Source organism: Blennius ocellaris (genome assembly GCF_963422515.1).
Source record: "Blennius ocellaris genome assembly, chromosome: 10".
NCBI classification, from domain to species: domain Eukaryota; kingdom Metazoa; phylum Chordata; class Actinopteri; order Blenniiformes; family Blenniidae; genus Blennius; species Blennius ocellaris.
The window spans coordinates 5435665-5462966 of record NC_137659.1 but is presented as its reverse complement, the minus strand read 5'-3'; the positions used below and the strand labels follow the sequence as shown (position 1 = coordinate 5462966).

Below are 27302 nucleotides of genomic sequence, written 5' to 3'. Positions count from 1 at the left end.
GTTTGACTCATTAGGATGAGTAGATGTTCACAACCAGAATTATACAGAACCCTGTGTCTGGTTCCTACTCAGGGGTATTGTGTTTGTACACCTGCTGGGAGTATTTTTGTCTTTTCTCGGGCCGATCATCGAGAAGAGACTCTGGCAGGTGTAGGAAAGGATTCAAGGCACAAGAGTGGGTGTGGCGGGGTAGTGAGAGAGTGCAAATGGTCTCCTGGATTGGATGAAGTGCAGCTTTTATGCTTCAGACTATTTTGTTTCCTGCTTGATTTAAGTTGTGAGACGAGATGATGAATGCTGAGCTATTTATGTTATCAAAAATTGGCTACCTATCTTTCATTGCCAGTTCATCATGAAGCCAACACAGAAAATATGGGTTGTAGTGTTCAATAAATCATAGCATTGTAAGTCAGACAACAGTATGGGACATAGGACACTGGTGCCAATCTGTAAATCGGTAAAATGGTCAAAAAACATCAATATGCAGGAAACTTTAAATATTCACACTCTCATGCTGATTTTGGAAACAAAATGCAGGATTTGTTCGTTCATCTTAAGACTTTACACTTCACACAGAGAGATCCAATCCAATCCAATCCAACTTTATTTGTATAGCACATTTTAACACAACAGCCAAGGTTGATCAAAGTGCTTCCCGGTTTAAAAGTAATAATATAGCAAACAGTGAAAAAAAAAACCCCAAAACCAAAACAAAACAGGGCAACAATGAGTAAAAAACAGGGTAAGACGGTTCCGACGTGGAACCTTCTGGTCAGCGGATGCTACTTATTTGAGAAGCTGCAACTAATGAATGCTTGTTCCATTCCTTTCTGAAAGGTGTTGAATAAATGTTGAATAACTAATAATAGTTACTGATTGACTCGTATCTGCACATTTCACACAATGAAGTCAACTTTTTGTTCCCTTCACTCAACAGCCAATGTTAGCGTTTATCATGTTTTTAATAACCTGAGCAATAAATAAAACATCAAGCAATACACTGATTTTTGGAGGAGACCAAGTATTTTTTTATCTGCTTATGTTAGACACACCTGTTATATGGGACAAGATAGATCATCCTTTTCACTATAAGCATTTCTGGGGCATTTCTCGACTGATCAATTAAAAAAAAAAAAAAAGTGGTGCATTTATCTGGTTTATATAAGCTCATCTTCTGACATGGAAGTATACAGAGAATTGTGAGCGTATGCAGAATTCTCATTAATCAGTCTGCATCTCTGTTCTGATTGCTGGTCTAATTGACACACCGGAGGTTAAAAAAAACCCCAACAAAAACAAAAACCTGCCGTATAAACAGAAGCTGCTCACTGTAAATCATCCATGATAGATTACTGTATAAAACTATTTAATCCAGGTGTAGCGTTCGTATGGATGGCCTCCTGGCAGGGAAGATTAGTGTGTGCGCGCCTCCTGATGCGGCAGATTAATGCATGTAGTGTAGTGCTAAATTAAATTTAAGCTCTCCTCTACAGCCACCGTGGTGGAGGATGCTGGGAAACGCCCTGCCAGAGTGGCTGCACGAGTGGAAACGAGTGTGTGTGGGGGATCAGAAAAACTGGAGTGTGTGTGTGTGTGTGTGTGTATATGAGAGAGAGAGGAAGGTGGGAGTGATTAGATGAGTGAGTGTGACAGTGCAGATTATGTGATGGACGGCGCTGCCTCCTCCTTTGCTCTCTCTCTCACACAGACAGGCTGCAGGCTGCAGGGTGCTCATTGTTTTGAAGTGAGTCCTAACGTTCGTCCCTTCCGTGCATCTAAAAGCACTGCACAAGGCAGCGGGGAGTTTCCGCCGGCCGCGCCACGGTGGTGCTGAAGTGCTTTCTCATTCGCTCGACGTAAATCAGAAATGAGCGGGTGACACATGAGAGAGGAATCGATCGGTTTGGGCCAGGAAACAGTTGCAGACCGACATCCAGGCTGTGTGATTCTCCGCGTGTCTCTGCACTATTTAGTCCCGTAAACTCACAAAGACAACCTATACTTCACCTCACGCTTACCAAGACTGCACAATACACTAAATATACTAAACTGAAATTATCTATGTATGTATTATGTAAAGTGTATTCGTCACAGGTGTAAATTAGCAGCAACACTTCCCAATTCTTATCCCAATACTTTTAGATTACTGTTAGTGCTATTAGTTACACTTATGTAATATTGCTGAGTATTGCAATGAATAGGACGTAATTATTTGTATATTCTATGTTTGTTTATTTTTTTCCAATTTACACATGGCACGCCGGTCAGCACCAGGGTTGCCAGATGTGACTCACTGTTTCCAGCCCAAGCGACATAAAACCCACACACCTCAATAAAAACCAGCCCAAATCTCAGCCTGTGTAGGACTCATGTTAAAACCATAAACAAACTGCTGTATGTGTTCTAATGAACATGCCATAAACATACAAAAGCCCGAAATAAACAAAGTTAAAAGGTAAGAGAGTTGGGCTCCCCTATTGGGGGATACCTTCCATATCTGGCAACGCTAGTCAGCTTGTAGATCCATTTTCAAGTGGTTATTGAATATGAGCCGACAAAATCTAGACAACATGAGGAGGGAAAGAGGAGGCTGGGCTACTTCCTCTGGCGCTTATCAGTGACGTCAGTCACACGTCAGTGAAGAAGCAGTCGCACGTGGAAAAATATCAGAATTGGTACCACATATGATGGAGGTCTGGGTCTGGTGTGAAAAAAAATTAGAATTGGAGCTTTCACAGAACAAAACAGGTCGGATATGAGTCACCTGAATTGTCAAAAATCTGAATTGGGTCGCTTTTGCCTGCAGTGTGAACGACATACTCACCACAACGTATAGTGTTCACATATTGTTTGTGTAATACATACAAATTAGGCTTAGTGGCATTCAATAAGTAGTCGTGTCGGAACTCATTATCGGCAAGTAGGTAAAGGTAAACTCATAATCGTCCCTTAATAAAGTGGCATTGGTGCATCTGTAACGCTTACGTTTTTTGGGTTTCACGGTTTTGTTTCTGCACATTTCATGTATTCATGTTGTGGCTACATGTCTCTGTGCTCCTTGACTTCCCTGATAACCCCTGATTGTTGTCACCCATGTGTCATTCTCCTTCGTATGGTTTAAAAATTCATAAGTAGGTTTTTGAGTTGAGTTTCTTTTTTTTTCTTCTTTTTTTCATCCTGTTTTTACAGGATCTGACCTGCACCTGTTTTATCCTGTGAATGGCTGTGCAATGGTGTAATTGCTCGCACTTTTAAGTACAGGCTTGGTGTACCAGCTCAAGGTCTACCATCTGCTGGGAGTGTCTGCTAAGTTAGATAAAGTGGTGTAAAAGTTAAACGGGTGAATTAATTTATCCTGTGAGAGGAAGTGTGGATGTATTGTCTATCTTTATACACAGACTTAATTTGAGGAACAGGCTGCAGTGGTTGAGAGCACCAAAAATTTGCAACACATCCCCTGTGTTGAGCTGTCAAAGTGCGAAAACATTGTGTGATCACTGTAATGAGCAGCATTGCTCATTCGCACGGTCTCCTCTGCAGGTATATAGGTATTATTCTTCACAGTGAAGTCAGATTTACTTTCCTTTTTCAGTTTTTCAGTGCCTTGAAATTAAATCAGACCTTTTCACATCTTCTTCCTGATGCTCTCTTTACAAATTTGAATCTTGCAGACTGAGCTGAAAGCAAACGTGGGACTGAATAATCAGAGAAATCTGCAGGACTTGGGTTTTAAAGCACGACAGGAGGAGGGGAAGGTAAACAGGAAGTGACCACTCACCACATGGAACCACCCCCCCCACTTCCCAATATGTCGCTTCCTGTATACGGCCTCCTGCTTACTGTAAACTTGCTGAAGTTATATTTGTCGCCGTGCAGACGAGGACACACAACATGTGTGTGTGTGTGGTGTGTGTCGGTGTGTCAGTGAAGAGAGAGAAGTGACGGGTTTTATTACACATGACGTGTGCTGATATGTAGGTCAACACTGTGCTTATACTGTATGTATGAATGCGCGTGTGGGAGAAAATTCCTAACAGCACCGTGTTGGCGTGTGACCCAGTTGTTGTCAGAGACGCTAAAATCTCTCTCACAGAGTGGAGTGTGTGTGTGTGTGTGTGTGTGTGTGTGTGTGTGTGTGTGTGTGTGTGTGTGTGTGTGTGTGTGTGTGTGTGTGTTTGGTAGACGGAGGTAAGCCAGTGTGGCACGTGAATGTCAGAGGTGCATCCAGCCGGCAGATCACACTTTACTGACGTCCAGGGGTGTTTCAAAATCCAGATTTTCTCTGTGCAGCTCCCGCTCTCCAAAGCTCTGTTTCTTTTGTCTTCTTGCACCCCCCTCCTCCGCCACCAGTGGGGTCAGAGGTCAGAGTGCAGGGTCACATGCTGAGAAACGCCTGCTGACTGGCAACAGAAACACCATTCAACTCTCCAGTGGAAATCAGGACTTTTTTTTTTTTCTGTGTCTAAAATCTATTTATCTCAATGAACTGTTGATCATTCTGTGTCTGTTTCATTACTGTAAACTTGAAACTGTACTTATGTTTGTGCACTGCACATTGTTTATTTTGGACACACAGACTTTTGTAATTGATCTATTGATCTGTTGAATTCATGTACTTTAAACCTTGCGACACCCCCAAATCTCGATCTGAGTAACAGCTGTGCCCAGTCAACATGAGTTAAAACAGAAACAGAAACCTTGAGGTGAACAGAAAGGTGGCATTTATAATAATTTACACAAAGCCCTCATGTCCTTGTAGCATTCGTCTTCACAAAGATTGAGCTCTATTTATTGTGCTAATGTCACTGTTTTTCATAAACCAACAGGCGGTAGAAGAAAAATACATCAATATTTTCCCATAAAACTATTCTTCCTTTGCTCCTTTCACATGGTTATACTGTGATCCTGTTGCTTTAGACACTTAATCCAAAAACCCGCTTTTCTGTGTCTATATGCCAGAATACACATTTTACAGTTCTGATAGATTATTTTGACTTTTGTAATATAAGACTGATATTTACATTTTGTAGGAACAACTGTACACCTGTAACCTTACTGAAATAAACTTTGGTTGACTTTTCTGAAGCAAAATACGACAGAATTTCAAACTACCATTTCAACTCATGGTGCCAGTTTAAGAAGAACCTAATTAGGCTGCAGGGATTTCCAAATAAAAGTGTTGCTTTCAACCGCCGTCATCCCGTTCCTCGTTCACCCCGCTGGTGTGAATGTGACTCACTGATGAAGACCTCCCGATTAAGCAGGTTGTGATGCAGTGCAGAGGTGCAGTCAAATGTGCGGTTCTTTCCAGGCAGGCAGCTCTAACGAGGCTGAGATCAGAGCCCAGAAAGTTATGTAATACCCCCGGTGTGCTGCCACCCCCTGTAGAGAGTGACTCATTACAAGCACGCGCGCACGCACGCACTGACTTCAGCCACTTGGAGGTATTTTACTTATTTGTGTTGATGAGACTCCCCGCCACATCTGAGTGTGTGATTATTGTGAGTACTCTTGAGCAAGCAAACAGATGCCTCTCAATTATGACCTCTGACCCTAAAAAGAAAAGAAATACACTAAGCAATATATGGAGAGTGACTTTTGGGCTAAATCTCTATCATGTCACATACATTTCATTGAAATTACTTATCGATGACTTTGAAATGAATGCATGAACATATTGGTGCTGATAATGATAGGCTATAACTCATTATGACTCATAAGTAATTAATAGAGATAATTGTAAAAACTAATGTTTTGATTTCATTTGAGAATTTTCTTCTTTTTTATTACTTTATTTTTATTGTACGTTTTTTTGAATACGTAGTATTTATTGAGTCTTTTTTCTGGTCCTCTCTCACTCTCAGGTGTGCAGTAGAGAAACAATCTAAAACCTCAAAACCAGGTGTTCAGTTCAGAGGCCACATATAGTTGAATTTCAAATTTGAGTGGGGCTGACTGGTAAAATAATGCCATAATAACATTAATTTATGTATGTGTTTATTTATTTATAGAAAAAATATGAAAACGAAACAAGAGAAACAAACAGAATTAATATATATGTTTTTTTTTCATATTTCTTAATTTACATCAATGTTGTTCTATCCTACACCCAAATAACACAAACTGTTATTTCTATGCATTACACATACAAAAAAACTTTCAGGTTTCTTTTTGAGTACACAATGAAAACATGTTTATATTTTCACAAAACCAAACAGTTGACTAAGTATAGAAATGTACTATAATCTCAACATAAAGCCAATTTTAATAGAACCTTCTGGTGCAAAATACAGTGAAATGTCCCCAAAAGAACTTCTCCTACAGCTGTTGTATTATGCATTTTTACAATTGCCAGTTTACTATCTTTCATGACAGCGTCACCGATATCTGAGGTCTGGTCTCGGTGTTGTGTTGTGTTGTGTCTGGTCCTCTTAAGAAACAATTTGCTGGGTGGTTTAGAGCCTCTTGCAGCCTAGTTTTGTGTCCTCGGGCTTTATGAGTCACACCCCTGCTCTAATTGATCATTAGAAGCAGGAAGTCGTCTGTATCAATCATCATAAAGTTGGTAGTTTGATTCGTATCCTTGAAGAAGACACTGAACCTCATGTTGCTCCCCGTGTCGTGCGCCTCTCTGGTTAATGTCACCGACACTATAAAAGAGCACTGAGACTAGTGAAGCGGTGAAACAAGTACAGTCCCCTTCTTTTAACCCACCGGCAGAAACAAGCTGCAGCAGTGGCACCAAGGGTTTCTGAGGTGTTTCGTCATCTTGTGCGTCACACCGTCATCAGATGCACTTCAGAGAAATGACTTCACCCTCAGCGAAGCACCTCCTGCCCGTAAGTCACCGACTGTGCAGGTCGGACTCGACTGGCGTGCAAAAATGTTTGTGAATGTGATATTTTGCCTTTCATAAAGGTTAAAATCTTGTTGTCTTGAAATGTCATAGTCTCCTTCTGCCTCTTGTATGTTTAATGTGAGGACTAAAATTTGATTTAGTTTGAGCGGCCGGGTTTAAAGCTTTTTCAAACGTGACATTGAAGTTGATGCAGCGTCGTCTTGTTTGACGGCCGAAGCAGGGCACAGCTGAGCAATGGCGCCCGGGAGCTGTCATCGGATATGATAGATCACTCTCCACCTCTCCTCTTGAATTACTGTGCAGGAGGCGTGTCCTCAGGTAAATGTGATTAGTTTTGTCTGGGAGCTGATGGATCACAGTGATAAGTGGGAACTTTTCCGCAAATCCTTCACACCGCCGAAGTCAATTGTCCCCAAATGTGTGTGAATTAATAATCATCCCGCTAAAGTCGAGCTCTTCCATTGCCTCAGAGATGGGGATTGCTCTTAGCTACTCCCCCTCCCCAGAGTGAGGAAAACGTCCAAATCATTCGCCCCTCGTTTAACACCCACGACAGCGTGCTAAAAGGTCGAGCTCGTAAAGAGGATCCTCGATCTCAAGGGGACTAACCTAGATTCATGACGGCTCCCGCACACAGACCTGAGTGGCTTCAGGTAGTCACGATCACAGGAACTTATCTGGTCATCCACCAACAGCCATGCTAAGGAATATTAGATGGGCTAAAAGATGAGCTGCAATGTAGTCGTTTCTTGATATAGTCAAAGATTTTGTGAAACATTCAGAAGATGACTCGGTACGGCGCAAAGAGCTCGCAGAGCTGTTGATATTTTATTCATTTTTGTTGCTTCTTGAAAAACAAAGCCAAGTCTAATCAAATATTGATTGTTTTGAAGTTTGTTGTTTCTCTGCTCTCTCCTTAAAGGTAATTGGAAAAAAAGTAAACCATTCATGACATTCTGAGCCTAAATCAGACATCTGTTTCGTTTGCTATCACCTCCACATTCACGAGAATACTTCTGAGATGAGAAGAGAACTGCTTCTATTACAACGTTGTTGTGGAAATAATGTGGCGAAAAGACATTTCACAGTTCACACGACGTTTTAGGTGAAAATGTATTGTTTTTTGTTCTGGAAGATTTTTTTCACGCAACGTTTTGAAAGTGATGTCTGTTTCCACAGAAATAGCAGAAATGCTTAAAATGTTGTAGTTTTCACGTTGTGCCATTAGTGGGTGCTGTTGTTTTGTGTAATGAAGCCACACACACATGCGTGCAGAGAACAATACATCATGAATATTAACAGTGGGAGTACACAGACAAGTTGGATTGTTATTACGGTGCGTATGTGTGCAGAAGAGCTATTTACTATGGCCATGGTGCACATGCACAGTAGCAGCATTTCAGAAAGATTGCATTCCCCCCGCCTCATTTCCATGGAGACATTTTGTTTTCAGAAAGTTCCATCTTGGTCGTGGTTTTCAAAAAGTAGCGTTTTCAGAGTTTTTCTCTTGAAAATGTATCATGTAAACGGGGCCTCAGCTACATGACAAGGCATGTAATTAGTCAAGTTTCAAGTGTGTGTGTGTGTGTGTGTGTGTCCGTGCATATGTGTGTGTGTGTGTGTGTGCGCGTGCAGAATAAGGAGGGTGGTCAGCTTCTCTTTAGTCCCCACTGTTGCTCAGGGGCCAATCTTTCAAAGGGAGAGAAAAAGGTCTGATGGAGCACCTGGGCTGAGCAGGAAGCAGCTGTAGAGTCCTGATTACTCTGCAAACACACACACACACACACACACACCGAGACAGGTTAGCCTTCGGTGACTTAGCGCGGCGAATTACAGAGATTCGCGGTAGAGTTATTAATCACACACCGAGGTTGTCTCTCCGACTCCGTCTCTCGCTGTAACAAACACACTCATACACGTGGCAGATGCTCGGCGTCTTTGGGGAGAGAGGAGGAGGTGGAGGAGGAGGCCGCCCCGGTCCTGTGGCTTCCATCACTGGCTCCGAGCTGAGGGGCTTTCCTCTGTGTGTGTGTGTGTGTGTGTGTGTGTGTGTGTGTGTGTGTGTGTGTGTGTGTGTGTTTTAAGAGGCTGTCAGCTATATTAAAGCAAGGTGGGCATGGAAAACTGCGTGTGCTGTGCCAGGGAACTGACCACACCCCTCTGCTGTCTGCGGACATGACGCAGCCGCCGTCTGAGCTCATGATGCTCACGTTTAACAGACACCTCAGGAATATGAGTCAGTACCACACAGCTAACGATTCCCAGTCATGCGGCAATCCGTCTTTTTCTGTTAAAACACTTTGATTAGATTTTCTTTCTTTTTTTTTTTACACATCTCTGAAGCACTCAGAAGCTTTATGTGTATCTTTCATGGTGACAGTTCTGACACATTATGTTTCACACAAACAAACAAAGCCATTACACGGATGGTAATTGGGCCTTTCTTTTTTTTTTTACTGTTAAATTTGTGTCAGCTCACAAAACAAAAAGTGAATTTGAATCTGGACTTTAAAAGAAACCACAGTTTTGAAATGGAGCAAATATCGACATAAATGTTACGTCAGGCTGTTTGTGTAAGAAACTTCGAGAAGTATCGAAAAGGAAGTGCTTGATTCAGATTGTCTTAGTTCTGTTATCTTCTTACCTGCTGTTAAATAATGCAGTTTTATTCCTTGTTTAAATCAGCAAATCCTGTCATAAGAAAAGCTAAAATATATAAATATATAATATATGTTTGTTCTTTAAAAGGACAAACATTGTTTATCAGGAAGGGCGTATTTATTTTGAATATCCAAACCACTGACATCGCTCGTCCTCTCTTGTCAACCTGCCGCGACGTCATACTCTCCACGATGTATCTGAAATCTATTACAAGTTACAAGTACTCTATGTAGTATCGAACCCGATGCTGGTGTCGGTATCGGTGCATCTCTAGTTTGAACTGATCTAAAAACTTTGGTTTGAAAGATTTCAGTTTTTAAAAAATCATTCATTCTTTCTGTGTCTTTGTTGGGATCCACATGCAACAAAGTCTTATTATGAGAGGTTTATTATTCGAGTCTTCAATCGAGTCTTTCAATCATGACATTTAGTTGGAAATAATTCATCCTGGAACAAGAAACACACATGCTGCCAACATATATTGAGGATTATGGTCATGATGCAGGATTATATCTAATTTTAGATTATAGTCATGAAACAAGGATTTTTTTTTTTGCATTCTTAGATACAGTAGTTGATATGACTGAGTTAATCTCTATTTTTATGTAAGTTTTTCTTGTTTCTTTCTTTTTTTTTTTTTTATTTCCAAAATGTTTTGTTAGAAAGTTTAGAAGCTGAACCATGTCGACACTGTACTTTCTGGGTTGACAATAAACTCACATTCAAGTATTTGTTGTTATGCATATATTGTCAGATTTTCCTTTTACCTATAGATTCAGAAAAAAAAAAACCCCAATCAAAAACAACTACAAAAAGATGGATTTTTTTCATTTGATTTATAATCACCCAAAGATATTCCACCAAACATTTATTAGCGGTTTTGCTATCAGAGAAAAATAAATGTTACTGTCCCTTTAAGAGGGCTGGCTCTCTGTGCAGCTGCTCACCATGTTAAAGTCTGGTCACATCTAGTAGCAGACAAGACAGCTTTAGTGATGTGCACTCTTGTTTCTCTCACACACACACACACACACACACACACACACACACACACACACACACACACACACACACACACACACACACACACACACACACACACACACAGTGGGGTAATTGTCTGTTAGGGGCTTGGCAGAGGTCCCATGCTGCACAGCTGCACTGGGTCAACACACACACAGAAACACACAAAAAGTGTCTGCGGTCTCGTCATGCAGCTCGGCGTTTTGCTCACATGCCTTTTTCAACAGCAGATCATCGATAAAGAGGTTTTTTTTTTTTTTTTCACGAGTGTAAACGAGTGCTTGCTCAGCTGGGGGAGGCTATCATCAAGTCTATTTACCTGATGAGGTATTGACGGATTGTTAGTTGATTGATGCCCATAAGGAAGCTTTATGTTAGCATGTTAGCATTTTGCTCCGAACGTCCTGCCATAAAGGCCGATCCAAGCCCGATATCCTGTCTGCACACACTGATAGTGGTCTATTTCTGTCCTGCCCACCGCCACGGTCCCTCCCCCTCGCCCTCCCTCTTCCTCCTCCCACAGCAGGCTGACCTTTGACCCACACAGCAGGCCATGTGGTCTCGTCAGGCCTGTGTTGTGGTGTGTCAGACACACATGACTTCCTCGGCGTGGTCACGTGTCCTGATGTGGTTACGGCGGTCGGAGGAAGTCTTCGCTGCCCCGATTGGTTCATTTGAGGGAAAACAGAGGTGAAAAATGATTCAGTGTTTGTGAAGATTATGTTTATAAAAAAATAAAAGGTTTTTCAGCAGTTGGTCTGCAGCTGCTCAGATTACATCAGGAAGGGCATCCGGTGTAAAAAGCATCTCTCACACACACACACACACACACACACACACACACACACACACACACACACACACACACACACACACAAACATACACACACACACACACACACACACACACACACACACACACACACACACACACACACACACACACACACACACACACACACACACACACACACACACACACACACACACACTTTTCAGGTAATACTAGAACAATTCAGGGATGTTTGTTGATAAATGGACCTTCTATGGACCTACTAATCATTTTCATTGGCCTAACGTGTCCTGCTACATCACAATGATTTTTATTAAGTGTTTGGAGTAAATAAACCTAGAAACACGATGCGACAACAGCCAAACCGGGCTCTTTTGTGTTTGTCAGTATGCAGCAGATGTCACGGAAATTGTGTTTGAATTATGTGAAGAGATAAAACATACCTGGACAGTTAATTCTCTTCCCTCGGTGTTGCTTTTATTACTCATTTGCTTGTTTTATCCGGTGACGTCTGCTTTGTGAAGTGGAACAAATTGTACATCAAATTTATCTTTGATGTAAAAGTGCAGCGTCTCTCGTCTGCCAAGGGTTTATGTTGAAATTAAAAAGGAATTCAGTCCACCAACAGACACAGGGGAAAGTCATGTTTTATGTTTTCGGGGAAAAAAAAAAAAAAGATGTGAATAAACATTAGCAGGGAGTAATAATCAAGGGGCCCGTTATGAAACCGATTCTTAATCAGAGAGATGGATGGCAGGAAGGGAGGAATGCTTTTGTCTAGACTTCCCTCTTCCTCTCAGAGCCGGCCTCTCGTCTCCGCAGGCCTCCAGATGGGGGATTAACAGTTCACTTGACACATTGTCATGATGATGTGGACAGGTCTCTTTCTCTTACACAATAACTCTCCAGTTTACCTATTGTCTGCTTGTCTTTCACTCCTCTGCTCAGCACTGCCTCCTGTCTGTTGCTGCTGGAACTGCTCTTTGGCAAAGTCCTGCAGGAGTGAGGAAGCAGCTGTCCAGGGTGGACAATGTTTTTTTCTTTTTTCTTTTTCTTTTTAATTTGATTAACCACAGTCATCCTTAGGACACTTATTTAAGTTTTGTATTTTGCATATTCTTGAGCAAAATCCTATACATCGTTAAGCAAAGTCACATAGATCCAGATACATTAAATCAACAAGCAAACAATAAAACAGAGAAGCAAGTAAGATTAAGGCCCTGTTTACACAACGTTTTCAAGTCAAAATGTAAAATCTTTTTAGGAGTTTGGGCATCTGTTTACACGACAACGATGATCGGAGCCACGAAAGTAAAAAAATTTTTAAAAACAGGTCCCAAGGTAGAACTTTTGCAAACACTCTTGGTAGTTTTATCATTGACAGTCACTGTAATGACAATCCAACTTCCTCGTGTAAACAGGACCTAAATTAATCAGTTAAGAAAATATAAATAGATCTGTTTCATTCGATCTATTGATCCTGATGGATAATAAGTTGTTGGCCAGGCTACTTTTTTGAATGAATTCTTTTTGTTTGGTCTGTTATACGTTCTAGCTGCAGGATTTTCCAGATTTTTTGACCTCAGTCAGGTGGAGACCACCGACAAATTTGGGCAGACATTCTCAGGTTATGCAAACTGAGCGGAGGCTGCTCTCAGACCATCGTGGGGGTGAAGATGCCGGATGTGGAGTTCCTGGGCTGGTGTGGTTACACATGTTCTATATATATTTGAGGAAAAGGCCTTTTGTGTACATGGAAAAAGTCTTAGATCTTAGATTCAGCACATAAATAATGTGAGCAAAAACTAAAAGTGTTTATTTCGTGTATATTATTTAATTTCACCTCTTTATTTGATTACAAATGTGCCTTTTTAATTTGACTGCTTTTCTCAAGATGGGACAAACATTTAGAGATAACAGCTTGATAAATTTTCAACAATCACAAAGTTTTCGGCTTCAGCCTTTTTGTCTCGTCTATTTTATCACAAACCGAAGCTCCTGGAAGTAGAGACACCCTCTCCGCTCTTCTTGTCTCACCCCGTGATGCTCCCAGCCTCTTAAATCCATCCAGACGTGCGTCGACCTCGCCCCACATTCACACACACAGACGTCTCTGCGTTGACTATGTGGAGCAGCGGCGCAGTCGTCTCCAGAAAGCACACACACTTCCTCCTGGAGGCACCGTGTTGGAGTCTCCGCCGTCGTGTCGCATGTAATAGACGAGGTGTAGGAAGGTTACAGTAGCTGCGTGTGATCTGCATGCAGAGGTAGCGAGCTAACTGACACACACATTCAGAGCTTGTTTTGTGGTTTGGGAATAGTGTGGTGTGTGTGTGTGTGTGTGTGTGCGTGCACACACCTGTCACCTGTGAACAAAGAGCCGGAGCTTTCTTTCTCATTAGGCGTCTTCAACACCTCCGCGGAGGTGCGCAGCTTCCCCGCAGAGAGAGAGAGAGAGACGCACATGTGTGCGCAGCTTTGCTCTGTACTCACACACTCATACATGCATACATGCTGACAGGTAGAAAAGCAATTACAGCAGCGCGCTCATCATCGCCTAAAACCCGCTATATCTCCGTGTCTCGTACATTTACAAGCTCCCTTTGTGCTGAACACACAAATGCTTCTGTCGTTAAGTTGATTCAGATCAGTCCGGTCTGTTCATTTGTCACTTTGAGTTCCCATTAAGAGGCCGAACCCCTCCGACGCTCCGTCCTGCCTCGACACACTGGAAAATAGATTTGCTTTCTGAAGCAGATAAACAAGTGATCTTTTTTCTTTTTTTCTTATTCCCTGGCTCCCATTTATTCTTTTTTTTAATGCTACCTTGCACGTATTGATTCACGTTTACGCTTGCAACTATTGTTTCTATTAGCAGTCACATCAATATAAGAACATCACTGAATAAAATTGAAAAAAAAGTGAATTCCAAAGTAATTTCTTTTTGCTTTCTGAATGGAAAAAAAAAGAAAAGAAAAAGAAAATGTGTTTTACAAAAAAGAATACTCGATTCAAACCGGAGTTCATACTTTATTGTTCAGGGATCCACAGTGGTGATCTGTGGGAGTTGAACTGCTTCTTTAAACTCAAGGCCGCCATTGTCTCTCTTCCCTTTGTGTGTGGGTTTTATCCAGATACTCTGGCTTCTACTCCACTAAAAACATGCGTTTGCGGCTCATTGGTGTCTCTGAGGCCATACTACATCGTTTTTTTGCACTTGTAAGAGTAGATGGACAATAACAATGGCGGCGTGTCGTGACTCCCAGTCCATATTCTCCCGGGACTAGTAGTTTTATAGTTGACAGTCACCTCGAATGGCAATCGAAGATTCCTAGATCACAAACTGAAACTTTCAGAGACAAATCAGAGCACACAGAGTTTCATCCCTGTGCAGCTCAGGTACTTTTCTGTTTATCGCCTTCATTCTGCAGCGCAGATGTGAGTCAGATTGTGATTGCAGCGACAGGGTGCTGGATCGAAAGCAAGCAAGATGAAGGTAATGATCATTCCTCACCTCTTCATGTTTTTTTGTTGTTGTTTTTTTTGTCTTTTCCCACAGTGACAAACTTCAACAATGGCTTGGAGGCCAGTTCAGACTCTGACGACGAGGACAAGCTACACATCGTGGAGGACGACGGCTTGCAGGACCCCGAGGTCACGGACGCCGACGGGACCACCACACTGGACAGCCATGACGCTGCCATAACAGTATTACCCCACAACGGCTCCTGGAATGGAGGTGAGAGGAAGACGCTTCAGCACGCCGGTTCTCTTTGCGGTGGATGCGACACGTGATTTGTGTCTGTCTTAAGATGGAATCCCCTCAGATCGATCGCATTGTCTGTTAATCTATGACAGTTTCATCTCTCGGCAGCTTCTAGACCCTAATACGTTCTCATGCAGGAGCTCCCCAGCGTCACCGCAGGCTTACACAAGCTGTTTCCGCACAGATATTCTGCAGCAGCACTGCGGAAATAAGCTAAACATATTCACTCCTGTAACTTCTGTAGGAATAACTCAGGAAGCTGGAGCAATACAAACTTTACACTAACTTTTAATTTTAGCATTACCTCATATTTTCCTTGATCTCTGCTGTAAATAAAGCTGAAAAAGCACATCAGTAATGGCAGGTTTGTTTTTTTTCCACGACCACATAATGTGTGGTGCTCATGTAGATTTAACCGAACAGGTGGGGAGATTATCCACACAACTGCTATCAAGTAAAATCAAATTGGGGCGGCGGCGGGCTTAGCATACTGCACATGAGTGTGTACAAGTGCTTTACAAGCTTAAGCACACATGCAGTGCATTTCCTAAATGTTTCTTCTGGATTGAATGACCCTCCTGATCTTCGTATTGTGCATGAATGCATCCGCTGAATGTTCCGCTGGCGCGTAAAAAAAGCTTGAGTCAGCCGAACGCCATCACGACTCAGCGTGGCGTTCACATCAACGCAGAAGTAAAGGATGATCAAAAAGCTGGGATTTTTTTTTTCTTTTTTCTTTCTTTTTCTTTTTTTTAGCAAACAGCAGCGTGCAAATGAGGGAAAACATGAAGCGGGTTGATAGAAGGACGGAAAGAGAAAGGAGGCAGGGAAGTAGGCGCGTCAGAGGAATAGACACGCTTCAGTAATACCTTCAGTAATGCATAATCTGGCCTGCAGTCATGCAGAGGTTTTCCTGTCTAATCTTCAGTGCTCACATCCCAACAAACCTCAATAAATCCAATCCGTTCCCTAACAGGCTAACATGCCTTGGAATAATGCAGCACTCTACCCAGAGGCTGCTCTTTACACGCAGTCAGTGCTGCGCCTTGTGTGCTTGAATATTCCTGTCAGCTCTGATCACAGCAGTCACAACTGATCACGACAGGCTTTCACCTTTCATCACCAAAGATTACAACTGCTCATGACTGCCAATACATCACAGCAGACAATAAGATTCAAGAGCAAGAGGTACTTATTATTTATACAAGAAACAACAAAATACTTATAATCTTTACTTAAGTACAAGTACTTTTGTAAAAACAAGACTTTTGTAATAGTCGAAGTCACATTATGCTTTAGGATCAAACCTCTGTAAACTGGCTTATTAAAACAATTACATGCAGGAGGAACATGCGAACTCCACACAGCCCAGAGAACCACTCCACCACTGAAGTCCATGTGTGGAGATCAATCGTTTACCACCGGGAGACACTAAGGCGATTTCAAGTGAAAAGAGAAAGCGTAGTTTTTACGTTTTGCGTGCCATTGTTAATGTTTATAGTGTACTGTCACATGTGTATTGGGATTCGTTACAAAGAAAAAGTGGCCCAACAAATAAGCACAAACTTGAAACGTCATTGTGCAAACGGGTCCTAATACACAAACACATGGTGTGTATCGACTTGATGTTTTATCATTTACATCCAGCACTGACTCCAAATGGAACCCGTGATTATACAGCCTGACACATTTCGTAAACCAGAATGTTATTAGATCCGTATCTCGGGGCGCAGCGCGCAGTGAACCGGAGATGTTTCCGAATTTTCAGAGCCCAGCACGGTGAGATTATTTGTGTGCGTACGAGTACCTGCTCTCTCTTTGATCAGATTAGACGATGTTCCCCGAAGCCCCGGGTAACGCCTGCAGAGCCAGATGTTGCGTTTGCTCTGTCTCTTACCTTTGCATTCAAACACACTGAATTAACCATCCTCAACGCTCTGGTAGTTCACAGAGATCAGCTTCGTCTTCGGGTTGGATATTATTAGACACAAAAATCTATCAAGGAAATGTGGGAAAATGAATGCCCCACCAGAGCACAATATTGTATTTTGTCCAATTTATTGTTTAAATACATTCGGATGTCGCTGTTTTTTCCAACCAGTGCTCATATGTTTCCTCTCAGCTACTGAAAGCTTTATCCAACAGTAACTTTACACAGAACCATCTTTCATAACCTGGTTTATCTATTTAATGCAAGCACGATACAGGTTTTATTAAAACTGTGAAACTTAATTTTATAGTCCAGTCAGGGTTCAAGCTTCTGTTGGATCCCCAGCGTTGGTCAGATTCAGGCATGTTGTCTGAGATATCAGTGAGATGATGGCCTTGTAATGAGTTCCTTCATTAACACTGCTGGGACGACCAGTGCCTGTGGGGAGTAGAGTCAGCTGAAGCGCCTCTCGTTTTGTCTTTTTGCAGATTTTGTCTGCACTGCATGTCCACCAGAGGATTAACACAGAACAAGTCTCGTCATGCTGCAGGCGTCACATCTGGGGTTTTTTTTTTGGACATATTTTGAACTCACGCCGCTTATCAATCCACTTCCCACCGCCTTTCCTCTCCGACTTTCACAAGTTTCACCCGCCGCAGGATGCACAGGCATAAAGAAATGTCTTTGTGTTCTCGATTTTGTTTTTTTGGCTTTTTGTGTGTGCAGAAAAGCTCTTTAAAAACTTTTTAAAGTTACTTCAGTTTTGAGAGATCAGTGCTTACTCATGCTAACGCACCTCAACCTGCAAACAAAGCTCCCAAAGTTCCCCGAGATTTAACAAGCGGAGACACAAGCGAGTCTGCATTCGGCGCAAGTTGATTGGCTCGTGTTTACGCCGATCCTCAATGCCCTTTTAATCCCCGATTCCCAGCGAACAGCTCAGCCTACGCAAGCATCTGCCTTCATCTCGGTAGCGGTGAGCTACAGCCAAGCAGGAAATACTAAAACCATGGAGACGGCGAGAATGTGACACCCAGAGATATTGCACTCGAGGCTGGCTTCATTGTTGCCGAAGAAAGCCTTACATGGTGTGAGCAGCGCTCGGGACCGCTGCTCACTCCCTTTCACTCCCCGTTCTCACTACTTTTCTTCAGCCACTGATCCCTTTTTCAGGTCTTTGTATTCATCTGCCAGGCTCATAACAAACACTCACGTCTTCCTCAGCCTTTGTTCCCTTGTTTTTCGTCTCCTCTCCGTGCCGTTTCCTCCCCTGCTATAGATAGTTTGACAGGCCGTCCGCTTTGTTCGGGGGAAGTGCTCTCACTCCGGGAGTTATTAATTTTCAAAGGCTTGCTGAGCTTGTTCGTTCATTATTTGGATCACCTGTGGAACTTCTCCAGACAAGAAGTTAACTTTTGGGAGCTTATGATATCACACAGTAGACACATTGTATATCAGCCATATTGTTTATTATTGATCCTGAACTGTCGTAGGAGTGATGAGGTTTCGAAGAGCTTTGTACAGTCAAACCAAAGACGGGTGTTCCACCTCATTTAGAGCTTTACGCGACGTTTTTGCTTTTTCGCTTGACAAAAGTTACGCGCTTACTTACACAGCATTGTTTTGAAAACGATGTCTGTTTAGACGGAAATGGCAGAAATTCTGAAAATTATGTGATGAGCATGTAGGACCACTAGTGGGCGTTGTTGGTTGTATTTGTAATGAAACCACATACAGATAGACATTAACAGAGAACAGTACACTGTACACATCAACAATGGGAGCACATGAACATTTGTATGGACAGATGACAAAGTTGGATTGTTATTACAGTGACTGTCAACTAAAACTACCAATTCTCAGGAGAATATGGACTGAGAATCATGACAGTATGAAGGAAAACATTGTTCTTATTGTTCATCTACTTAGCATGTGCAGAAGAACTGTTTTCTGTGGCCGTGGTGCACTGTAGCAGATGGAGTCAGAGCAATTTTAAAAGGTCACGTTTCAGTGGTTTTTAGCACCGTTGTTGTGTAAACTGAGCTTTTATGTCTTGCCCAGTGACACAAAATGACCCGAATTACCAACTGAGCCACAGTTAAAAATGGACTACATTTTGACATGATGTGATAGAGATATCAAGATACCAAACCTTCAATAGTTTGGCTGTTTCATCATTGGATGACGACATTAATTTATCCTTCCATCAGTAAAAGGTTAATGACCCGAACTGCATTGCTGCATGATACATGCAGGACTGAGGCAGAGGCAAAATAATGAACAGCAAAATTATTAGAATTTCTTTTTTCAGGCAATATCCAATAAAGGTTTAATACACTGGAAAACAATGGCATGCATGGTGGGGTAATCATAGCACCGGATGGGAAAGTTATTCTTTCTTTCTTTTTAGGCGTGTGCTTTAATTCAAAGTATTCAACAGTTCCTGAGAAAGTGATCAGCTTGTGGTCGGAAGCAATTTGTTGTTGTTGAACTTTTACTGAATGCGATGTCCTTTGAACTTCCTGTGTCAGTTTAAGATCGCACTTAGACTATCTTAGACTAAGATCAGCGCTGTATAATTATGCAGATCGGGTTCAACACAGCCAAATATTTTGCCATATTTCTTAATGAATTCATGAATTCAGAGAGGATTCATGTAACCCATCCAACTACAAATGCGTCGCAGTGTGTGTCGTGGGGGTCACATGGTCAAAGCAGTGCTTGCTGTGTTGTACTTGCACCTGCAGTAGAGACCTTTAGAAAAACATTAACGAACCAAAAAGTCACCAGGATTTTAGTGCCCGTGTGAGAGGTCGTTTGAGGGAAGTCACGAAGTGCCGCAGAGCCGTAGACCCTCAGTGGGAAAGTCTCGACGCTTCACTCCTTTCCTACCTCCCCGTAAGAGGACGCAGGGAGAGCAGTTGCTGTTGAATCGGTCCTCCGGTGAGAGATTAGCGTGAGCTACTCCCCCTGCAGTCCGGGCCGCACTGCAGCTCCAATCCATCCTGCCTTATAAATCCAGCTTGGGCTCACAGTGACAGGTTCTGGCAAGGTATACGAGAGCGGCCGACACTGTGTGTGTGTGTGTGTGTGTGTGTGTGTGTGTGTGTGTGTGTGTGTGTGTGTGTGTACAGAGTGCCTGTGAATAACTTCGTGAGTGAGTGTGCGCCACATGATTTCCTGTTTTCATTCCATTCTGATATTCCACGTGTGTGTGTGTGTGTGTGTGTGTGTGTGTGTGTGTGTGTGTGTGTGTGTGTGTGTGTGTGTGTGTGTGTGTGTGTGTGTGTGTGTGCGTGTTGCATGGTTTCTGGTCGTCATTACCTCGTGGCTTTTTGTGAGGCATTAAGTGTAATTGTAGAGTGTGGTGGGAAAATATGCAGAGAGGTGTATCAAGTGAAGGAGGAGGAGGGTCATGGGGAGAGGAATAGGAAGGTGGAGAGAAGCAGCGAGGCCATAGAAGGAGGGAAAGGTGGAGAGATGGAAGAAGTCAAGAAGGGAGTCAAGCCTGAGAGAGAGAGAGAGAGAGAGAGAGAGAGAGAGAGAGAGAGAGAGCGCACTGTGATGTGGAAAATGTTTACTTTAAAAAATCCATAATTTCTTCTCCCTCTTCCACACATAATACAAGAAACACAGATCTGAGCGTCACAGCTCAGATCTATTAAAGCTGGAGAGGTTGGTTTATTAATCAATTAGTCCTCTGACAGAAAATTGGCCACTCCGCTGATGGATGGTTTGAGAGCGTGTTCACATTTGGCATCGCTGCCATCTGATTCTTGGCTTGCTCTAAACATGAGACCCCTCACAGCAAAAAGTGAGATACTGAATCTCAATTCCAAGCACAGACTAAATACAATCGCCCCTGGAGGAAACATTTCTATCTCTGCAAACCCATCTGGTATTTTTTATACACAATACGTTTTTAATGTGAAGTGAATCAAGGCTAAAATTCCATGCTTTTTGCCTAAAGAAGAGACAAGTGGACCAAATACAACTCAGCAGGACTACATGAGGAGCTCCACATTTACATGTATGCAGTTTCTCCATAAAGCACCTTTCTGAAAGGTATTTTCGAAACACTGCAGCTACAAGGTTTTTAAACTGAAGTTTGATTTCTGGTTTGGACACAGCTGTTCATATTTTCCTTCTTGGTATGTGATCGTAGAGGCTCCAATCCAGCCAAGCCACCAAGCAATTTGTAAAAGTTTTGAGGAAAACATAGTTTTTAGAGGAGCAACACAACACAACACTTGAGACCCTGGGATATCAGAAAGATAGCTAGCATTAGCCATGTGAAAACACATAATCCAACAACTATAGAAGACGTTTTTTGGGACATTTCTTATGTTTTTTGCACCGGAAGGTTCCGTTAAAATTGGCTCTATTTTGAGATTGTAGATATTTTCAGGAGTTATTGTTTGGTTTGGGGGAAATACAGACATCACATGCACTCTGTGCCACAACAAAGAAAAACTTAAAAGGTTATTACAGTAATATATTACCGGTCGAACCACTTAACATGAAGTTGAGCAGTATCTGGATCAACCGTAACCCTGTCATATGTGGATGAAGTCACAATGATCAGCTTGTTAGACTACAGCAGCCTTTTTAGCTCAAGCTTGTCGGTATGCAGAACAGTTGATGTGTTGCAGAGGAAACTTGTTCAGTTAATCAGAAGTCTGATCTCATCTCTTAATGTGTATGTTTAGCGCGTGTTCCTCTGCTAAAGCCCGGAAATGGAAACAGCAAGATCAGATTTTAATTCTACTTTTGGTACATTTGGTGACAGTTTGAAGAGTTTCTCTCTTCCGTGTCTATTTCCCTCTCAGAGGTGGTTTTCCTATTGGAACCATAAGAGGACAAAGAGCGTCAGCTGAGCTGTATAAATACCACTGTAACAAGGTGTAGGACGAGAAGGTTAAAATGAGGAACAGGACGAGGCAGTGTGATGACACAGGAATGAGCAGAGGGAGGCGGAGGACGAGGCTGGAAAGGTGGACGAATGTGTGTCTCTGAGGGGGAATTGAGAGATCTGGAAAGCTCTGGGATGAGATCATGGGAAGCGAAGATCCGTGTTCAAAATGAGGCTTAACAGGGCTCGGCCTGGGCCCGCCTCTTCTTCACCAACACTCTCACTCTCTCTCGCACACACACACTCACACACACACACACACACACAGCTGCACCTGTCCCTGACATGGCTCAGCAGGGAGAGGCGTGGCCTCTGGCACCACGCCGCTCGTTCTTATCAATGTTTTTATGTCTTTCCTCAACAGAAAGTGGATTAACCCCTTGTGGCCTGGTTCCTTTGCAACAGATATACTAACAGCAGCTCTTATAGAAGCAGCACGTCTTCCGTACACTGTCAAAGTGTACAACTGAAACTCTGTCAGTGTTGATGAGATTGTGCTTTTAATGCAGAATATAATGTATTTTATGTCCAAATTAAACTGTAGAAGAGGTGCAGAATGGATGAGTGGTTTATTTTGTTTACAGTTACAGTGCAAAAATGTTATTTTGTGCATTCAGTTTATGGTGATGTAAAGTTCAAGCACACATTTTTTTTTTTTTTTTTTACAATTTCTGTAAAAGCCGAAATGGGTACAAGCTGAAGCCAAGGCTTATTTGTGCTTGTCCCTTAAAAATCCATAAAGTTACAAAGGATACCAACTGATACACAAAAATTAACAACATAACACAAGTAGAGAAGAGAAAAACTAAAACATACATCCCATCATCACTTATTCTCCTTAATTATTTGTGGTTTCAATCATTTTTGATTGTAAACATTAATCATTTTACAGAGACATCAGGTTTTACTATTAAAGTGCAAAAACCAAAATATATATACATAGGCCGTGATCAAACTGGAGGTGACAAGTCATGAAGAATTGGCCATATTATGGAGGGGTGAGGTGAAAGAGGAGGCATTTAACCACACTTTAGAGAAAAGGGTGTTACAGTTGGTTTATGCAAGTACTACTAGTTTCAAAACTTAGTTTGATAGTCATAGTTGAAGATCTATTTCCCACATGAAAAATGAACACTTCTCTTCGGCATTGAGATTTAAGTTGACTTGAGTTTTGCTGTAGATAAAAATGTAATGTTTCACTGTAAACCATCAAATTAGCAAGATAGCTGAGGTGTGAATAATAACTAAAGACAAATGACCATTTAAACGTAAAAAAGAAAATAAAAATACTACATGCATCATGCACACCAACTTTCATTCGATTTACAGTTTCCCAGTGAGTCTTAAAACTTCTTTAAACTTGTGAATTCTGAGAGTGGAACCAGGCAAGGTGATTTCTACAAACTGTAAATCCGTCTTTCCATGCGTGTCGAGTAGAACTGTGAGTGTTTTCGTCTCTCTTTTGTTGCTGGTGGTGTCGTACCTGAGGGTAATTTGAATGGAGGAGTGTGTTTGGTTTAATGAGCGGGAGTGCAGGGGAGAGGACAGGCTGTCAGTGCAACATCTCTGGGTCACTTTTTCCCTCTGAAGTGCCCCATTTGAATCCAGCCCAGGGCTGTAATTATTCTGTGTAAGGCTCATTATGGGAAACAAGCACAGCAAACCAGCTGCTACCAGGAAACTCCAGCATTAACATACCGATTACTGTGAAATGCAAGAAAAGGAATATTATTCTTGAGTAATATACACCTTTATTATAATCATAGTTTTTAGTCAATGTAACCTCAGCCTACTAAGTAATTAAGCAAAGCAAGCTCCAATTTTGTTCGTTTCATAGATAAATTATGTTTTGGAAAAGTATGAAAGTGGTTTCGTTGTGTTGTCTTTCATTCTTTTTCAGCTTCTTTCAGTTTTGGTTTCTGTATTCTATATCATTTTGAGGAAATACATAGACTATTAACACATTCTATCAAGCTAAAATGTGTTTCTTTTCCTGAACACACATAAAGTTACAGCATCAAATCTTGCCAAAACATGAAGTGAACAGTGTCGAGTGTGTGATCATGTGGCGCCCTCTAGTGTCAACATCTTTAAAACATTTGATCCACAAGAGAAAGTTTGCTTTCATGTTCAAATGCATAAAATATGTGTGGGTAATCAGTCAATTCATTATTTGTTTCATTTTAGATATATTTCAAACTGAGAGTTCAGGTTTATAACTCACATGCCTGATCAGCCATAATATTATGTCAACTTGGAACAATATGTGTGATTCTACTTTCAGCAGGATACAGACCGGAAACATCTCATAAGAGCTCCGCAAGAGTCATTTATCCATCACAAATGTATACTTTGACCCGCGAACAGTCTCCATGATGAATGAATAATTAGACTGTTATTCACTGGTCAGTGTAGTTCTATTTCCTGTCCTGTTGCTGAGTCTCCATTGACTGCTGCTTTACTGACCCTCGACTCCGTCTGGCTGTCCTCATCCCCGCAGTGAAGGAAGAGTGCGTGTCGGAGGAGGAAGAGGAGTCGGTGAAAGACGCTCTTGTGGAGGAGATCCTCCAGCAGGGAGACACAGCCATCATCTATCCCGAAGCCCCCGAGGATGAGCAGAGTCCGGCAGAGACGGGAGGCGCCGATGAAAACGGTACACACAGCCCGCATGACTGTCTGTGGCGGCACCATGCCTCAGTTTGTGTATTTATCCGCACAAGGAAGTCGTCATTTTGCAATAATTGGTGTTAAATAGTAGATTTTGCGTCCTTCAAAACTGCATTAACGTGTTCCCTCCTCTCACAGGCACGCCGGACTCCTTCTCCCAGCTGCACACTTGCCCCTACTGCTCCCGGGGCTACAAGCGCAACGCCTCGCTGAAGGAGCACATAAAGTATCGCCACGAGACCAGCGAGGACAACTACAGCTGTTCGCACTGCAGCTACACCTTCACGTACCGCTCGCAGCTGGAGAGGCACATGAGCCACCACCGGGGCAACAGGGACCAGGTAAAAGCCCTCGAGCCAGGGCGCCGAGCTGAGGGTGAAACCACGTCTCATTGTCTCAGTCGTGCTGCGTCGTTTCATGTCATGTTTCATCGTCGTTCCATTTGAGCTGTCCCACAATTTATTTATTTTTTTTAGCAATGCTGAGCACTGAGGTGGTTCCTGCTGCTGGTTTGGTCCACTTTGTATCAGTTCCTTTAGAGCAGGGGTGTCAAACATGCGACCCGGGGGCCGGGGAAGCGGCCCGCCAGAGGATCTAATCCGGCTCGCCATGTGATTTGTTTTTTTGTTTTTTTTTAAATATATATATGAAAACCGACAGAGGCTGCTGATCTAAAAACACTAGATTGGCAAAAATGACATTCAAAACCGCCCTTGGACAGAATTAATTAATGCCTCTGTGGAGGTCACATAACATAACACCTTTCACAATAAAGGTGTCCAATTTATGTGAAATGATAATTTAGACACGTAAACTCAAAAAAATGTCCAGATGATGAGAAATTGTTTTAATCCTGAATAAAAATATGATATCCAGATACAGGTGACTGAGGGGTTTTTTTTTGTTGCAAATATAATAATATCTGATTAACTTTAATATGTACATTTCAGAATAGACTGGCAAATTCTTGCAGTTACAAAAGGATCAAAAGAAGGAAAGACTTTGACATTTGTCCATATCTGCAGTTTAATATGTTACGTTTGACTTGTTCGGCCCTCCAGAGGTCAGATTAGGGTGGGTGTGGCCCCTCAACTAAAATGACTTTGACACCCCTGCGTTAGAGTGTCCTATACATTTTTTTAAAGGGGAAATGTGGTTGTGAGAAACCTGGGATCACGGGGGCGTCATGATGCTTTGCCTGCTCAAAAGTAGATCGATGAATAGATGAAGAAAAGGTTTCTTTTAGACTGCAACGTCTCAGAAGACTTTGGTTCCACTGGTTTGATTCATTTGAGTGTTTCTTTAAAGTCATTATGTACTGTCAGCCATATGTCATATGAGCAAAATACAAAACAAAGATAATCTATAGTCCTTTCAAACTCCAGCAAAAATAAAGTAAATATGAATTTTGTTTGTTTTGGAAAAGGTTGATGCTTTCGCCCTGCCATTCTTTTTCATGTATCGATTGGATTGTGTTCATCCCATTGCTGTGCAACACTGCACATCCTTGTTTTGGTGTTTGTGTGGTTTAGACGATGTGTTTTCCTCTCGTAGCATCACGTTTCCCCGTCGACCGGAGGATCGGGAGGAATCGGAGGAACCCGCAAGTTCAAGTGCACCGAATGTTTGAAAGCCTTCAAATACAAACACCATCTGAAGGAGCACCTGCGCATACACAGCGGTGAGCGGCTGCACACACACGCAACGCAATCCATCAATATTAGCTTTCATCGTTCTGTTGCTTTAGTCCAAATAAATGAAGTTTTAAATAAAGTTACATTTTTAAATATTTGCCCTTTGAAGTACTCCAAACTTTCAGTGGTGAAATTGAGTATTTTGTTTTTGGTCTTGTTTTGGATCATTTCAAAACAGTAAAACAGTACCGTATTTTCCGCCCTATAAGGCGCACCTAAATACCTCGAATTTTCTCAAAAGCTGCCACCGCGCCTTATAGCCCGGTGCGCCTTATATATGGACAATTGTTCTACTCAAGACTGCTATTTGACAGCTGAACAACCAGAAGCTTTTATTTTGACAACTCTAACTTCGCAACCGGATCTTCAGAGCGGACCAGACTCCGCACAACACCTTAATCACTCATGGTTGCACACCAACATTCTAACAAACCAAAATAAACTAGATGAAATAATTACTCCCTAAACTGGGGAACAAAAACACAGCATAAACACAATCAACACAACACCAAGCCCAACAACAAGCCACAATAACCTCCAACAACACAAAACATGAATTTGTCGCTGCAAGGCATGATGGGACATCATGCCTTGCAGCGACAAATTCAACCTGAGCTCCTCAGTGCAGCCGATAGAAACTCCCATAATTCATTGCAGCTGTTTGTGGTGTTTTAAATGCAATTATTGGGGGTTATATTTGGTTTGTGGTGTCGGTAATAATTGTGTTGTGTTGTGTTTTTGTTGCTTAGTTCATGTAGTTTAGTTTATTATTATTATTATTATTACCGGTAGTTGTAAGTTGTCAACCAGTAGTGAAGAAGGTTTTGTGTGTAGTGTCCTCCTGGCATAGGCTGCAGGTAGACTATTAAAATAAAGCATGTGCACCTCTCTGGGTATTAGAATCAGTGGAAAATGTAACCTAATGGCTTTGAGCTATAAATGTTGCCGACCACTGGTCTATTCCATGCGCCTTATAGGGCGGTGCGCCTTATATATG

General features: G+C 42.1%; 1 protein-coding gene across 1 annotated transcript in view; it reads left to right on the top strand.

Annotated features, from left to right (window-relative positions):
• The window catches only part of zeb1a (zinc finger E-box binding homeobox 1a), a gene marked incomplete at both ends in the record, with an annotated part of 61426 nt that overhangs the window by 26704 nt on the left and 7420 nt on the right, over positions 1-27302 (top strand). The window contains 4 exons of the mRNA XM_080502973.1: positions 14896-15075; positions 24445-24597; positions 24750-24952; positions 26166-26292. Coding sequence (XP_080359099.1) covers positions 14896-15075; positions 24445-24597; positions 24750-24952; positions 26166-26292 — 663 coding nt within the window. The remainder of the gene's footprint in view (positions 1-14895; positions 15076-24444; positions 24598-24749; positions 24953-26165; positions 26293-27302) is intronic.